Below are 16,931 nucleotides of genomic sequence, written 5' to 3'. Positions count from 1 at the left end.
GAGTGATTGTTGGTTGAGAAAGCTTTAGAGGCTCCATTTCACACAACTGGAGAGTATTTTCTGAGGAAACTAAACCCAAGTTCTGTGTTAGGAAAAAATGATCTGTTATATATATAGTGTGGTCTGCTAATACAGCAAACTTAACACTGAAAGATTAAACTGTTAAGAATTTAAAAATGCATTAAGACACACCACACATTTTAGTCAACACTTTTATTACCTGTTCAAAATTGGCAGGAAGATGAGGTCCAAGTCTCATCAGTAGATACCACCAGACTTCTAGTTTTGTTAGTGCTAGAGTTTCTGTTCTCACATGGATGGAACTCAAAGGCTGCATTAACAACTTGAGTCTTTTTGCACTGCAAAGTATTTCTTAAAATAAGCACATGGGTTAAAACATGTGAGAGCTAAAGACTAAATTTCAGGAACAAGTCTCCTTTATCATTGCAAGAGAATGAATTAAAAAATTTTATCACCAGCTTGTTAGACCTCAAAATTTCACTTTGACAGAGTCTACTGCAACTAGACTACATATAATTAGGCCAAAGAAATGAGAGGAAAAGAAAAAAAAAAAAAAGTAATGTGTATTAGATACTGTGTGTGCCAGGGACGATTTTCCTACCAAGGGACATTTGGCAATGTCTACGGTATCTCTGGTTGTTAGACCCAGAAGGCAGGAGAACGGACGATGCTGCTCGTCTACTAGGTTACACATTCAAGGATCCTGCTAGATGGACCTTCAACACACAGGGCAGTCCTCCACAACAACTGTCCAGCCCAATGTCCCATGTGAGTTCAACAACTCGGGTACAGGGATCCCTGGGTGGCGCAGCGGTTTGGCGCCTGCCTTTGGCCCAGGGCACGATCCTGGAGACCCGGGATCGAATCCCACGTCGGGCTCCCGGTGCATGGAGCCTGCTTCTCCCTCTGCCTGGGTCTCTGCCTCTCTCTCTCTATCATAAATAAATAAAAATTAAAAAAAAAAAAAAACAACTCGGGTACATAAGACAAGACTTCTGTGCTCAAGTAACTTATCAAAAGGACTTAAATAGGATCTTGAAACGTGTCAAGCCACATATCTGATGGGATGGCATTCATGTTTTTGACAGCTATTTGGCCATTTGGCTTTCACAATTAATATTTCTATAAAGAAAGTAAGGTCAAATCACTATGGGAACAAATTCTCAAATCCTTAACTTGTATTCTACTTATGAGAGGAGCTCCACAATAATATCCCTATAGCAGAAATTGCCAATCGCCATTCATTTTTAGATACAAGACCTGATTCAATCAGAACACCCAATTTTTTATTTCTTTATCTAGTCTCCCATTCAGCCATTCAACCCAATGAGATTTAAGAGCAACTGTATATGGAAGCTCTAGAAGGCTCCAGAGATGCATGGCTCAGCTGAAGTTAATTTTTGCTCTTTTGTCTTCTCCCCTTCCCATATTCTACAACCAAGTATACTGAAGATGACCGAACAGAAAGACGGGCATCTGATTCCCTAAGATTTCCTTGATCATACTAGGGATGGACTTGAGCTCTGGACTTATTTCAAATGAAATATCGTTTTATTTATCTTAAGTCTTCTTATGTCTATTTTATGCTTTAACACTCAACCATACATAATTGCAACAGATTAGCCTAGAACAGTAACTTACGTTACCAGTTCATAAAGAACAAAAAGGTAATGTTTGCAATTAAAATTTCTGCCTGGCAACACACTTTTACCAATATTCTTAATAAAATTACAGTTAACAAAATAATCACCTTACAGAAAACAATAAAACGAGGAAGAGAAAGGATTATTAATGGTCTTTGGCAGAGAAAAATATACAATGAAACCAGTATCATTTAGCTGATCTATAAACATACAATATTGATTATATTTAAGATTAACTACCTGATTAAGAAGGTACTCCTACTGACCTATTCTTGGGCTATATACTCATTCTCATATATATAGGTGACCTCTGAACAAGGGTTTGAATTGCATGGGTCCACTTATACACAGACTTTTTTTTCTTTTTACAGAACAGTACTACAAATGTATTTTCTCTTATGATTTTCTTGACATTTCTTTGCTCTAGCTTACTTTATTGTAAAGACTAGAGCATGTAATACACATAGCATACAAAATACGGGTTAATGGACTATTTATGTTATTGGTAAGGCTTCTATAGTCAACAGCAGGCTATTTGCAGTTAAATTTGAGGGAAAGTGAAAAGTTACACGCAGTGGGATGTTGGTATCCCTAACCTTCCCACTGCTCAAAGGTCAACCGTGTATCAAACACCTCCACTAGACAATAGGAGCTAAGGTAAATCAAAAGGAATCACTTGTATATATTAATAACCCACCATTAGGCACTGTTCGAAAGGTACTGAAAGAAAAAAGTTTATTGATGTTTCACAGAAATCAAAATGGTTTCCTATCATCTATTGGCTTATGTGACCTTTGATAAACTATTTACTCTCTCTAAAAGAGTGATCATCATAATAGACTAGAGATACTAAGTATGATCAAATTAGAGGTACCTGAAGTGCTCAACTAAGTGTTGGAACATACTAAGAAAGTCACAAATGCTGTCACTTTGTTCAGTTTTTGAAATAGCTTAAAACAAATTTTCTATCTGTGATTTTTCAATAATGCCTAAGCTTTTAAATTCTATTTAGCTACAAGCTTATTTTCTTAAAAAAAAAAAAAAATTCAATGGGTTAAGTTTCAATATAGACTCCAAGAAATCGAAAAGGCCTTGTTCATCTCACTTGAGTAAAATTCATTAAAAAAAAAAAATCAATTTTAAAATATTACTTACCTGGATTCAAAGCAAAATTATCTATTAGACTCTTCCAAGCAATAAAAGCTATTTTTTTAATCATGGGTGCCCCACTACGAAATCCTAGTTCTTCCAGCTGTAATAGAGAATTAATGAAACTCCCACTTCGATGCAAAGTCTAAAAATGAAAAATCATTACAAAGTTATTTACCTACCTAAAACAATATGTAGACATTATTATTATTCCTTTATCTAAGTCATTATTAGCTATGTAAAGTCTTAAAATTTTAACGTTTAAAACGTCCTGAATCCTGGGATCCCTGGGTGGCGCAGCGGTTTGGCGCCTGCCTTTGGCCCAGGGCATGATCCTGGAGACCCGGGATCAAATCCCACGTCGGGCTCCTGGTGCATGGAGCCTGCTTCTCCCTCTGCCTGTGTCTCTGCCTCTCTCTCTCTCTCTGTGACTATCATAAATAAATAAAAATTAAAAAAAAAAATCTTTAAAAAAACAAAACAAAAAAACAAAAAACAAAAAAAAATAAAATAAAATGTCCTGAATCCTATACACACATTCAAAACTCAAGATCACAAAATCTAATCCTCCATCAATTAGATAATGGATAAACATTTCTAAAACAGAGAAAATTAGGAAGGTAAGAGAAATCCCAAATATTACCAACATAATATCAAAAAAAATGGTGTCCCTCTGGGGGGAAAAAAAAATCAGTGTATTTAAAATTTAAGATAAAATAAGAAATGTTGAACCTTGAAACTAGTAAAGAAAATAGCTTTTCCAAATACACTGAAATGAACAGGAAAAAGTTAAAGGAAAAAATGGACAAATGACAAGTAAACAACGCATCACAAAGAAACACATACATTAAAAAATGAAACAGCAATTGTAGCTATAAATCACATATAAACTGAATAGCACATAAACAAACAAAGTAACTTGCTGAGAAAATCAAATTCATAAAAAAGCTAGTAAAATAAATTCAATTACAGAGTATACAAGATCAAGACACAAAAACTAGCTGTGGTTCTACACAACAGCAACAATCTGAAAAGGTAATTAGGTAAGGAATTCCATTTACAATAGCACTGAAAAAAATTAAATACTCAGGAATAAATCAAACCAAGGAAAAGACTTCTACACTACAAGCTACAAAATATAGCTAGAAAACATTTAAAAAGACCTAAATAAATGGAAAGCCATTCCACATTAAAGTACAAAGTTTTAAAAACCATTAAAATGTATTATACAGAGCAATCTACAGATTCAACAAAATCTCTATTACAAGTCCAGCATCCTTTTTCACAAAAAAGCTCATCTTCAAATTCCTTATGGAATTGCCAAGAGCCCCAAACAGCCAAATCAATTTTGAAAGAATAAATTTAAAAGAACTTACACTTGCCTTCCAAATTTACTTCAAAAGTAAAGTAAAATTAAAACATATGGTAATGGCATAAGGATAAACATACACACCAAGAATAAAGTATCACCAAAATAAACCTTCATATATGCTGTCAATTGATTTTTCTTTTTTTATTTATTTGAGAGTCTCAAGTAGACTCTGTGCTGAGCAGAGTCCCACATCAGGCTCCATCTCACCACCATGAGATCATGACCTGAGCCAAAATCAAGAGTTGGATACTTAACCGACTGTACCACTCAGGCACCCCGGCGGTCGTGATTTTTCAATGAGGGTGCCAAGAGCATTCATTATAAAAGACCATTCTTTTCAACAAATGGTGCTACAAAATTGAATATCCACATGCAAAAGAATGAAAACTGGACCCCTGCCTTACACCATACACAAAAATAAACTCAAAATTGATCAAAGATAAAAAAACTTACAAGAACGAGAACTATAAAAATCCTCCAAGAATATAGAGGGGAAAAAGATTCGTGATATTGGATTTGGCAGTAACTTCATGGCTATGACACCAAAAGCACAGGTAATGAAAGAAAAAAAAATATATATATATATTTTAGATTTTATTTCAGAGAAAGAGTGTGTGTGAGAGAGCAAGAGCTAGCGGTGGTGGGGAGGAGGCAGGAGGAGAGAGAAGCAGACTCTCCACTGAGCAGGGAGCCCGACACGGGGCTTGATCCTGGGACTCCAGGATCAAGACCTGAGCTGAATGCAGACACTTAACAGACTCGGCCACCCAGGCGCTCCAAAAGAAAAAAAAAATTTAATATTGGACTTTATCAAAATTGAAAATACAGAAAGTATACTAAAAGATATCAAGTGAAAAGACAACATATGGGGAGGTAATATCATTACAAAACATAACAAAATTTTCTGGAATGGCTATCGTATCAAAGACCAAAAAATAACAAATTTATGCCTGGATGCTCAGTCAAGCGTCTGGTGGGTCTTGATTTCAGCCCAAGCCATGATCTCAGGATACCGGGATAAAGCCCTATGTCAGGCTCCTCACTCAGTAGGTAGCCTGCTGGAGATTTTTCCTCCTCCCTGTGCCCCTCCCCCTCACTTGTTCTCTCTAAAATAAACAAACATCCTTTTAGGGAAAGAAAAGAAAAACTAGAACTCTAGTGTATTACTGGTAGGAATGTAAGAGTGCACCCACTGTGGAAAATAATTTGGAGGGGTCTCAAAAAGCTTTGTTTTTTTAAGATTTTATTTATTCATTTATGAGACAGAGAGAGAGAGGCAGAGACACAGGCAGAGGGAGAAGCAGGCTCCATGAAGGGAGCCCGACGTGGGACTCGATGCCAGGACCCCAGGATCATGCCGTGGGCCGAAGGCAGGTGCTCAACCGCTGAGTCACCCAGGGACCCCGGGTCTCAAAAAGTTAAGCACAGTACTACCATATGACCCAGCAATTCCACTCTTACACATATATACAAAAGAATGAAAAGCAGAGAATCCAACATAGATTTGTACATCAATGTTTATGGCAGCATCATTCACAGTAGCCAAAATGTAAAAACAAGCCAAGTGTCTGCCAACAAATTATAGTAAAATGTAAATAAAATGTAATCTAAATAAAAATGTTATAAAGTATTATTCAGCCCTAAGAATGAAAGTTATTAAATGCCTGCTACTACATGAATAGAACTTGAAAAAATTACATATAGAGACAGCAAATAGAACAGCAGCGACCAGATGTTGGGGGTAGAGCAGTAGAAGGAGTCATCGTTTAACATGTATAAAGTTGGGAGATGATGAAAATGTTCTGGGGGACGCTTGGGTGGCTCAGTGGTTGAGCACCTGCCTTCGGCCCAGGGCGTGATCCTGAAGTCCTGGGATCGAGTCCCATGTCGGGCTCCCTGCCTGGAGCTTGCTTCTCCCTCTGCCTGTGTCTCTGCCTCTTTCTCTGTGTCTCTCATGATTAAATACGTAAATAAAAAATCTTTAAAAAAAAGAAAATGTTCTGGGTATAGATATTGATGTTTACACAACTTGTGTATGTGTTCCATGCACTCAACTGTATACTTACGATGGTATGATAAATGTTTATTCACTACAATAAAAAAAAACACACCCATCTCTTCCCCTCAAAAGAAACAAACAAACAAACAACCTGGCTTAAAGGTAGAACATACAGTTGATCCTCACTAACCATCAATGTTAAGTTCTGTGAAGCCCACCACAGAACAAGTACTGAGTACTGAGCCACTGCTCCTAGGGAAGATGCAGGTTAGGTTCCCATGAGAACTTTTCTGTCAACCAAATGACCTTAACCTTGTTTCCTACTTATTTCTGTTTAAAGATACCATACGTATTGTTGATTCACTAACATGAAATCTTAGCCAGTAACACTAACTCATGCCTGAAGAGAGTATACATAATATGTGTAATTTCTCCCAGGGCACATCACAGTCTTCCTGTGCTTAGGAACCACGGATAACACTTTGGCACTAAGCTTGGGGGCCATTTAAAACTAAATTCACCAAGGAAAACCACAAAATGTGGAAAATGTGTCACTAAGATTATGAAAAGGACATGTGGGTTTTTTTGTTTTGTTTTGTTTTAAGATTTTGAGAGAGTGCTCACAAGCAGAGGGAAGGGCAGAGGGAGAAGCAGGCTCTCCACTGAACAGAGGGCCCGATGCGAGGATGGAACCCAGGACCATCCACCCTGGGATCAAGAGCTGAGAAGGCAGACGCTTAAACAGAACCACCCAGGCTCCCCAAAAAAGACGTTTAAAAAAAAAAAAAAGAAAAAAAAACATTGAGAGTTCAAATAAAAAGGCAGAGTATAACCTTGCTCTACCTCTGCTAGGAACCTGCACGCTGGTGGGACTCAAATTTATGCTACTCTATAGGTTTACAACTGACTGGAAAAGCAGCAGAAGTACTTATTGTGGGTTTGCAAACAAACTTCGGTGAGTAGCTACATCTTCCTATATGGTATTCACGAATAAGAAATGAAAGGGTCTCACAGGTATAAACTGTAGACTTACCTTCCCAAGAAGTTTAACAAACAAAGGCCACAATTTTAATACATAAGTCTCATTCTTACTCATAAATAGCTTTTGGAGTTCTGAAAGTAGTTTCTGCAAACAAAAGCAAAAATATTTACCAAAAACATTCTTGAGAATACACAATATGCAGTTCAAACTGTCTCAGCTGAATTAACTTTTCCCAATGTTTTATTAGAAAAACTTTCATATACATAGTAAAGCTAAAAGCTTTACAGTGTATGTCCAAATATAAATAGCATTACCATCTTACTATGCTTATCACAAATCTGGCCATTATTTCATTCATCAATTCAGCTTAATCGTTTTCTACCAATACCCTTTTCCCTGAAAACTTCAGCATGTGTATCTTTAGAGTTCAAATGATCCTGTTAACTCTTCACTCTTTAAAATACATTAATAACTTCATGGATAACAGCTGAGAACATTTTAGATGAAATTTATAAAAAATTCTATATACGCTTAGAAAATTAATAAACTTAGCAAAATAAAAAAAATTGCAAAGACACTGGAGCTACTTTATTAGGCCCCAAACATTACCATGAGGCCTCCTAAATTTTAAAAAATAAACAAAACCCCAGGCTTTCAAATATGGAAGGCTCCCTCACTACACCTGGATTACTGAAGTTACCTCTGAACTAGTTTCCCTTCTGCTCAATTCCCCTAGAGTCTATTTTCAACACTGGCACAGTGATCCCTTTAAAGTCCAAGTCAGTACATACATACAACAATCCTAGACTCAAAATCTTCAAAAATGGTTTTCAACAGAAGCCAGAGTGAAAAACAAATGTCTCAGAATACCGCCCAAGGCCCTATGCGATTTGGCCCTGTTTCTCTGACGTCATGTCCTATCCTCCAATCCTCATTCACTCTATCATACTGGCCCCCTTGCCCAGGGTTTACTGAACACCAACACAAAACCATCAGAGCAGGGCCTTTTGCTCTCACACAGTTCCTCCTGCCTGGAATGACCTTACATTCCCTATCATCCAAGTACCTAATTTTTATACACTTTCAAATCACTGTTTAAATACCTATTCTTTTCCTCTCTCTGTCCGAAACACTTCCTCTCCAATGGCACTCTCCATCTAGTCTCTACAGTTCTCCATTACATTCTTCACTGATTATACCATATATTCTTTATTGCCTCTCCCACTAGACAGTAAGTGCCAAAAGTTTCTTCTGTTCACTGCTATATTCAGTGTCTAAAACAAAGGCCAGCATATAAGTGCTAATAAATATTTGTTACGAGAACAATGGTAGAATAGCCTAAAACCTCGGGCAAGTAATAACTTTAGGAAGCTGTACACATTACAGGCACGTATGTGCTTTAAATTTATACCTATTGGATTACGTTAAAACAACCCAAATAGCACTGAAATCAGTTAACATTCTCCCTTTTCCAGAAATGCAATCTCTTTCAATCACTATTCACTGGGGATGAAATAAAATGCCTGGATCTTACAAATACCAAATAGACTCCTTAAACTAGTAGTGTACCTATACTAACATAAACAATTACTTATGTTTTATTAAAAGTGGAACTTCCCAGATCATAATGCAATTATACCACTATGAGCCCTAAGCTTGGGTCAGAAACTTACAATGCAGTACTCAAAAAATCCTTACACAAAATACTTACAGTAGTCATAAGCTGCTCTGTGATAGATGCTATTTCTTGTTGCTTCTGAAGCAACAATGGCATTCCCATCTCTAGAGCAGTTGCTCCCCGCAAATGCACCTTTTGGGCTGAATGAACCACTAAAGGTATCACCAGTTTTGCCCACCTAATGGACTCTTCTCCCATTTGAACTGGGGCTTGTTCAATTAGTCTGTAATAGAGAAATCAATAAATAAATTGGCTTGACCTCACCTTTTATGTCCAAACTACTAGGAAAATAAGCAGCACACAGAAATATACCTAGTAGTGTACATTTGTTTTAGTATACATATGCATATACACAAATATAATTTTTACTAATTTATAGATTTCTGTATTATTTTTATGAATTTTTAAAATAAGAAAACACTTTTTCTTCAGATTAATATTTAAAATATTAGTTTTTTTATAAAGTAAACTCAACATTCTTTGAGGATAGCCAGAGAATTGTGACATAATGTTATCATGCAAGACATGAGAACACGAATTAGGTTAAGCAAATAGCTCAATTCATTCTTTGAAAGAATGAAAAACAAGGTAAGATAAAGCATATCAACAAAGTTTGTATGCTGTCAGCTTATCCTTTAAAGAGAAGGGATGGATAGGAAGAAGGTAGAGGATTTTGCTGTTTTCCCATCTGCTAATGGCTGTTAATGCCTTCTTATACTCCCTATGGCCTATTTGGGTGCCTATTATTATTTTTTAAACTCTTCCAAGTTTTAATGGAAATAATTTAAAAAATCAGAATGTTAGCAGCAGCAATATAATCAAGACTTTATTTTTACATATGCTCTACAACATGGGGCTTGGACTCAGTACCCCGAGATCAAGAGTATCATGTTCTACCAAATGAAACAGTCAGGCATCCCAACCAAGACTTCATTTGTAAGACTCAGTAAAAATAAAAACAAAAAGAAACCTAGTAATATAAACACATCTACTTCTTTTTCCTGTTACCTTTATTCCTTGAGACTTTTAGAAGACATTTTGTTCTTTTCATGTCTAATTCATATTCAAGTCCCCAAAGTCCATTTCATGTAGTAAATTCTAAATTTACTGAAACTATTCTTCCAAAACAGCAAATTCATACCTTATGATGACATTTAACGCTTCATAATCAACAACAGCAGAATGCATCTCTCCTCTATTAAATACTATTTCTAAAGAATCAATTATACTGGATACCTAAAAAACAGAACCAAAGAAATACAAATCAAATAAGCCTGAATTTTTAAAGTGGCATGTGTTGAGAAAACATACAAAAACCATACTCACTACTTTGCCAATGACTTCAGCAGGAAACGTCTGCTTGGATATCACCCAAAGTGCCCTAGTACGTACATTTTTGTCTGGGCTCTTAACACTATCATTCAATTTTAAAAGCAGTTCTTGAATATCTGTCTCTGAAAAATGAGCAGCTTTAATTATGTGAAAGTTTGCATCTTTTAAAATCTCAACTACAGAAACAGAAAAACAACATACTCTTCACTGTGAAAAAATTAAATGCATATCCAGAGAGATGGATCAGCGAACCAATGCTAATATCAAACTTCATCCCAAAACACAAAACTTAGGACAGATGGAAAGGGATACTCAGAGAAAATAAGCAACATACTCAATTTTGTGCAACTGAGAATATTTCACTGGTATCGTTATTTATTGATACCATATATATAACAATTATCATTTATAGTTTTATTTAAACATTTAAGACAAAGATGCTATAAATCCTCCACCTTTGCTCTAAAATGGACTTCTATTTTAGACTGGGAACATGTGTACATATAAAAAAGGGCATAAACTTTACCATCACAGAAAAAGATGGTAGTAACTTTCTGGCATTCCTATTCCCTATCTTGGATTTCCCCCTCTCTAAAGGTCACTTCCTAGATTCCCATTAAAATGGCAAACTACAAAGGAATAATTAAGGTCACCTGAAAACTTAGCTACTTTGGGTTCCAAATTATCCTAATACTACTATGTAAAAGAACTTTTTAATTCCAACACATTCATTAGTGCTTGCTCTATACAATAACCATCTAACTGTCGTTAACTTCTTAAGCAGATATGCTTCTTAAAGGAGAAGGTTCATTTTTTGTTACGATCATTTAAAAATAGGTTTATATTCTCTTTAGAGCAGGCTTTATGTTTATCAAGTTAACTTGATAGCTATGTCTAGAAAAAACAAGCTTTTAAAAAATGATAACCCAAAGATTATTTCTTTCTCAAAAGCAAATCCCAAACTACAATTTACAAAAGTAATACAAAAGTAACAGTATTTTTAACGTTATCAAACTAAATTTATAAACTCTAAAAATATTTTTTGTGTCAGTGTCAGACATTTCTCAACCAAGTGCTAAAACATAAACTCTAAAAATGTTATGCCATAATAAATTTACCTGATAATCCCACAGTAATTTTGGGATTATATAAGCAAAACCCCAAAGCCTGTAGAGCAGCACTACGGAGGTCTGAATTTTGACTGGAAATGTGAATCTAAAAAACAAAAAGTACATTATAAGCAATTATGATTGTAAATATATTCTCAGGGAACAAAAGTCGCCCAGAAAATAAAATTGTTTTAATCCAATCAACCAACAAATGTTTGAGGAATAAAATCAGGAGGCCATCTATACAGCTTGGCAAAGAAAGGAAGAGCACTAGAAAGGGATCACACCAAAAAAGAATGTTTCTCTTAAAAAAAAAACAAAAAACAAAAAAACAAACAGCTCCACACAGCTGAAAGCAATAAAAGAGCCAACAAACGGAAAATGCTAAAGACACCTCCACAAAAGGTAAGCAAGACACTCAAAAACACAATCTAGCATCCTAGCTCTAGAGTAGAGCGACACTTCTAAGACAGAGCGTGTTGGAATGTAACATTTACGGAGGATCTAAAATGACGGGAGCTTTAAACATTATCTCAATGTTTTAAAAGAAATCCCTACTTTGTAGACTGGAAAATCTGAACGATCAAATGGATTTGAAGCCCAACCCATATCATGCATGTAAAATCCATAAAATCCCAAACCTGTCAAAGGTAGTCTTGTTATATTCCCTAACCTACATTTCTTTGTAACTTTTTCTTGGTACCATTTCCTATTCCAAATTGATTTCTCTTTAAATCCCCTCACTGCTCTGAACCAGATATCTTTTTTTTTAAAGATTTATTTTTTATTTATTTATGATAGACAGAGAGAGAGGCAGAGACATAGGCAGAGGGAGAGGGAGAAGCAGGCTCCATGCCAGGAGCCCGACGCAGGACTCGATCCCGGGACTCCAGGATCGCGCCCTGGGCCAAAGGCAGCTGCGAAACCGCTGAGCCAGCCAGGGATTCCCCCTTAACCAGATATCCAAGGAATACTCAGCTATTTGCTGCTCTCGAGCAGGAAAAATAAGTATATAGACACTTCCCTGGGGTACTCTTTTTATAATTAAATGAAACAATTCTAAAAAACAAGCACTAGAGCATAGGACATTAAAACAACCAGTCCTAGGGGCAGCCTGGGTGGCTCAGCGGTTTAGCACCTTTAGCCCAGGGCCTGATTCTGGAGACCCGGGATCCCAAGTCAGGCTCCCTGCATGGAGCCTGCCTCTCCCCCCCCCCCCCAGTGTGTGTGCCTCATGAATAAGTTTTTTAAAAAATAAATAAATAAAACAACCAGTCCAGGGAAACCTTGTTGGGACTCCTCCTACTTCCCTAAGAACTTTTTCTGTAACCTCACTTAATAAAACTCTATTGTGGGCAGCCCCGGTGGCTCAGCGGTTTAGTGCTGCCTTGCTGCCTTCAGTCCAGATCGTGATCCTGAAGACCCGGGATTGAGTCCCACGTCGGGCTCCCTGCATAGAGCCTGCTTCTCCCTCTGCCTGTGTCTCTGCCCCCCTCTCTCTCTCTCTCTCTCATGAATAAATAAAATCTTAAAAAAAGATCTCTATTAAAAAAATAAAAATAAAACTCTTGCTTATTCACAAAAAATAAATAAAACAATTCAGACAACCACAGACAGTATTAAACATCTTAGACTGAGGGCTACTACTGTTAGCTCTTGGAAAATAAGCAGCTGTGATCAACTTTAAATATATATACCTTTAACTGTGTTGCCTTCAAGATTGTTGTGGGTGGGGTACCTAGGTGGTTCAGTCCTTTAAGTGACCAACTCTCTTGCTTTCAGCTCGGGTCATGATCTCAGGGTCCTGGGATTGAGTCCCAGTTCCCTCTTTCCCTCCCCCAAGCTCTTAGGTGCGCTCTCTCTCAAATAAATCTTAAAAAAAAAAAAAAAAGTCATCGGTTCCAGGGCACCTGGGTGATTTGGTTGGTTAAGCACCCAACTCTGGATTTTGGCCCAAGTCATGATCTCAGTCACGAGATGGAGCCCCATGTCGGGCTCTGGGTCAGCAGAGTCTGCTTTATATTCTTTTCCTCTGCCCCTCTCCCTCTCTCTAATAATAAATAAAGCTTAAAAAAAAAATGTTGTGGGTTCCTAGACTCAATACTAATAGAATTCTAAACAATACAGAAACATGTTACAGTTCACCTAACCTGGCTTTTGTTCTAAAGGAATTCAATTATCTTCACAGTACTTAATAACTCACCTAGAAAGCTTTTGTTGATTGTCAAGCTTCTGTTGACTTTCCTATCTAACCACCCACAGGCTTCCAAATAATTATTCATCAGACATTTAAGTTACAAACTCTATTAATCAACAGTGCAAGCAATAGAGTTCCTGATCCTGCACGTTCTCAAATACCAAATTTATGAAAATGCATGCTTTCATCACATCCAATAAACCACTGGGATGCGGAATATGATAATGAAGAAAAATGGGATATTACAATTAACACTGTGTAATAATATTATTAATAAGTCCCAAACCACTACACAAAAAAGTTCCTGCTTTACACAAACAAAAAGCACTGCTAACTAGCAGGAATACTTCTGGGCAGGCAGTACCTTAAATGCCTAACATTTAGCTGGAAATCGTGTTAAAATGTACATTAGATATCACGACAGAACACTTCTGTTTAAAAGCACGAAAGTCATAGAAATAAGAACTCTGTGGAAATGTAACTCATCTTCTTCATTCTAAAAAGAAGGAATGAATTTAGGGATTTGGGGGGGGGGGGGCTCAGTAGGTGAGCGTCTGTCTTTGGCCCACGGCATGATCCTGGCAACCTGGGAATGAGTCCCAGTCAGGCTCCCTGCATTGTGTCTCTGCCTCTCTCTCTCTCTCTCTCTTGCTGTGTATCTCATAAACAAATAAAATATAGATATATCCATAAATGAATACAGAGAAGGAATTTAGAAGTGTTAAGGACCATCGCAAAGCCACTGTGTACTTGAGGATCATATGTCCTCAGTCTGACGTTAAACTACAACACCTCCCTGCAAACAAGCAAGATAACCATAAAAACGGTTTTTTTAACCAGACAAGAGTAGCAAAAACTGATGGTGAGTGAAGATTAAAAAAAAAAGTCACCACAAAATTGATCAGACAAAATTAAAGAATCATTTACTTATCAGAAGTACATTCCTACAAAAAGACAAACATGAAATAATCCGATAACTGCTTTTAAAATTTGTGGAGGAGCCTGGCTTGCTCAGTGGGCAGGAGCGTAGGTCTCTTGATCTCAAGGTTGATTTGGAGCCCCAAATTAGATTTAGAGATTACTTAAGAATAAAATCTTTAAAAAAAAAAAAAAAAAAAAAAGCGGGAAGCCTGAAGCCCAGGTGGCTCAGTGGTTTAGCACCACCTTCCCCCCCAGGGCGTGACCCCGGGGTCCCGGGATCAAGTCCCGCCTCGGGCTCCCTGCTTGGAGCCTGCTTCTCCCTCTGCCTGTGTCTCTGCCTCTCTCTCTCATAAATAAATAAATAACATCTTTTAAAATAAGTAAATAAAAATAAAATAAATAAAACAAAAGCATAGATTTTTGTATTCAAGTGGCCTTGGGCAACATAGGGCAGATTAAACCAATTTGTTCTACGAAGTGGGGGTTCAAGAGAACCCTTCCAGGGAGATGGAGGATTAAGGAAGAGAAAACACGCAAGGTGTTTAAGAAAGTACTCGGCGGGGGCAGCCCGAGTGGCTCAGCGGTTGAGACTCTGCCTTCAGCCCAGGGCGTGATCCTGAAGTCCCAGGATCGAGTCCCACGTCGTGCTCCCTGCATGGAGCTTGCTTCTCCCTCTGCCTGTGCCTCTGCCTCTCTTTCTTATGAATAAACAAATAAAATCTTAAGAAAAAAAGGGGGGGGGAGGATCCCTTGGGTGGCTGAGCGGTTTGGCGCCTGCCTTTGGCCCAGGGCGCGATCCTGGAGTCAAGGGATCGAGTCCCACATCGGGCTCCCTGCATGGAGCCGGCTTCTCCCCCGGCCTGTGTCTCTGCCTCTCTCTCTCTCTGTCATAAATAAATAAATCTTAAAAAAAAAAAAAAAGGAAGTACCTGGCGCCTAATAAATCCTCAAACGGCCCTGTAGGAATCGCACTCTTATATCAAGCCTTTTTTTTTGGAGTCAGCTTAGAACTTTCTTTCCACCACACACATACAGACAAAAAAAAAAAAAAAAAAGACTATTCAGTAAACGGATACATACTTTCAAAACTCTGAGGAGCTGGGGAAGCCTTTTCTCGATTTCCGTAACGACTTCTTTCCCATCTTCTCCTGTCATTCGACTTAAAATCAGAAAGGACACAAGCTCACGCACATGGCGCGCGGAGGGCACCGCGGGGGCGCCCCGCACCCAGGCCTAAGGAACCCCCCGGGGGGGCAACGCCACGGGGCACCGCGCTTGACACCAACGCGCAGGAACGGCCGCCGAGGGGGCTTCCGCACGCACGGGGCGGGGGGGGGGGGCACGCGACGCCACACGCTACAGTGAGCGGCCGTGGTTTTCCAACAGTTGTTACCCCTGCGGGCGTCCGCACCTGCAGGGCGTGGAGGCACAGGGCGCCTGGCCGCCGGGGTCAAGAACCGCCCGCCGCCGCGCCCACCGGACACCGAACTTCCAGCCAACTTCCGCGGCGCGGCTCGGCGGCGGGACCCACGTGAGGGCTCCCCGCCCCCCCCCACGGGGGACCCCACGCCCCCCGCCCCCCGCAGCCTCACCTGCTCAGGGCCAGGTAAGCGTCGGCCTGCTCTCCGGGCGCGGCGGACGCGTCGTCGAGCGTCTCCAGCAGCGGCGCCAGGGGGCTCCCGGCCGGGGCCGTCATGTCGGCCGCCCTGCGCACGGACCGGAAGAGGACGCGACCCCTTGACCGCCCGGCCTCCCGCCCCCGCGTCCGGGCCGCTAACCGCCCCCCGCGCCCCCGCCCGGGCCGCTCCGCCGCCGCTCTCCCGGGCAGCTCCCCACGGGGGGAGGAGCCCCGCGGGGGCGGCGGGGCGGCGGGCCGAGGTCCGCCAGCGGGCCCGGCGCTTACCCCACGCACGCACAGCAGGGCCGTGTCCTCCCGCGGCGCCCGACTCCGCGGAACGCGACTCGCCCGGCGCGGCCTGTTTACTCTCGCGTGCGGTCCGCTCCCGGCGGGACCAAGATGGCGGCGGGGGCGGGCCCGCGGGCGCGCGGGAGTCGGGTAGGCCTGGCCGCGGAGCCCCGAGCGAGTCCAACAGGGCGGCGGCGCGCCGACGTCATCGATGGCCCCGCCCATCGCGGGGCTCCTCCCGGGGGCAGGCTCTGGCTGCGGACTGCGCCTGCGCGGGCGGGGCCTCGGCGCTCGGGCGGGGGCGTGTCCTTTCCTCCACGTCACTTGGTGGGAGGAGCTGGCTGCAGGGCGCCCGCCCGCGACCCAGAGCCTGACCCCGGGTCCCCGATGCTGTCCCCAGCGGGCCCCCCGCAGGGCGCCTACTGCTCCCCCGGCCTGGGTCTCCGCCCCCCAACTCTGTCTCTTCAATGCATAAATAAAATCTTTTAAAAAAAGACTAGAGTTGCATTTAGATTGCTGTACATTCCAACCCTGGCTCTGTGACTTCAGCAAATTAGCCAACCTTACTTTTTTTTTTTTAAGGTTTTATTTATGCAGGGAGCCCCCTGCGGGACCCACCGCT

At 40.3% G+C, this 16,931-nt stretch overlaps 1 protein-coding gene across 3 annotated transcripts in view; it reads right to left on the bottom strand.

Annotated features, from left to right (window-relative positions):
* Window positions 1-16,459, bottom strand: part of LOC129495444 (telomere-associated protein RIF1-like) — a 55,595-nt gene extending 39,136 nt beyond the window's left edge. For 2 of the 3 annotated variants that reach the window (XM_055302940.1, XM_055302942.1), the window contains exons 1-10: window positions 16,307-16,459; window positions 15,996-16,109; window positions 15,484-15,562; window positions 11,295-11,391; window positions 10,171-10,298; window positions 9,986-10,080; window positions 8,878-9,067; window positions 7,218-7,310; window positions 2,820-2,958; window positions 221-372 (exon numbers count right to left, since the gene is read on the bottom strand). In XM_055302940.1, the coding sequence (XP_055158915.1) occupies window positions 221-372; window positions 2,820-2,958; window positions 7,218-7,310; window positions 8,878-9,067; window positions 9,986-10,080; window positions 10,171-10,298; window positions 11,295-11,391; window positions 15,484-15,562; window positions 15,996-16,099 (1,077 nt within the window). In that variant the 5' untranslated portion in view covers window positions 16,100-16,109; window positions 16,307-16,459. The remainder of the gene's footprint in view (window positions 1-220; window positions 373-2,819; window positions 2,959-7,217; window positions 7,311-8,877; window positions 9,068-9,985; window positions 10,081-10,170; window positions 10,299-11,294; window positions 11,392-15,483; window positions 15,563-15,995; window positions 16,110-16,306) is intronic. The other variant, XM_055302941.1, reaches the window with a different exon arrangement.
* Window positions 16,460-16,931: the final 472 nt, after the last annotated feature.

Source organism: Nyctereutes procyonoides, unplaced genomic scaffold, assembly GCF_905146905.1.
Source record: "Nyctereutes procyonoides isolate TBG_1078 unplaced genomic scaffold, NYPRO_anot_genome, whole genome shotgun sequence".
Lineage (NCBI taxonomy): Eukaryota > Metazoa > Chordata > Mammalia > Carnivora > Canidae > Nyctereutes > Nyctereutes procyonoides.
The sequence above is the reverse complement of the archived record's forward strand: the minus strand, read 5'-3'. Positions and strand labels throughout refer to the sequence as shown.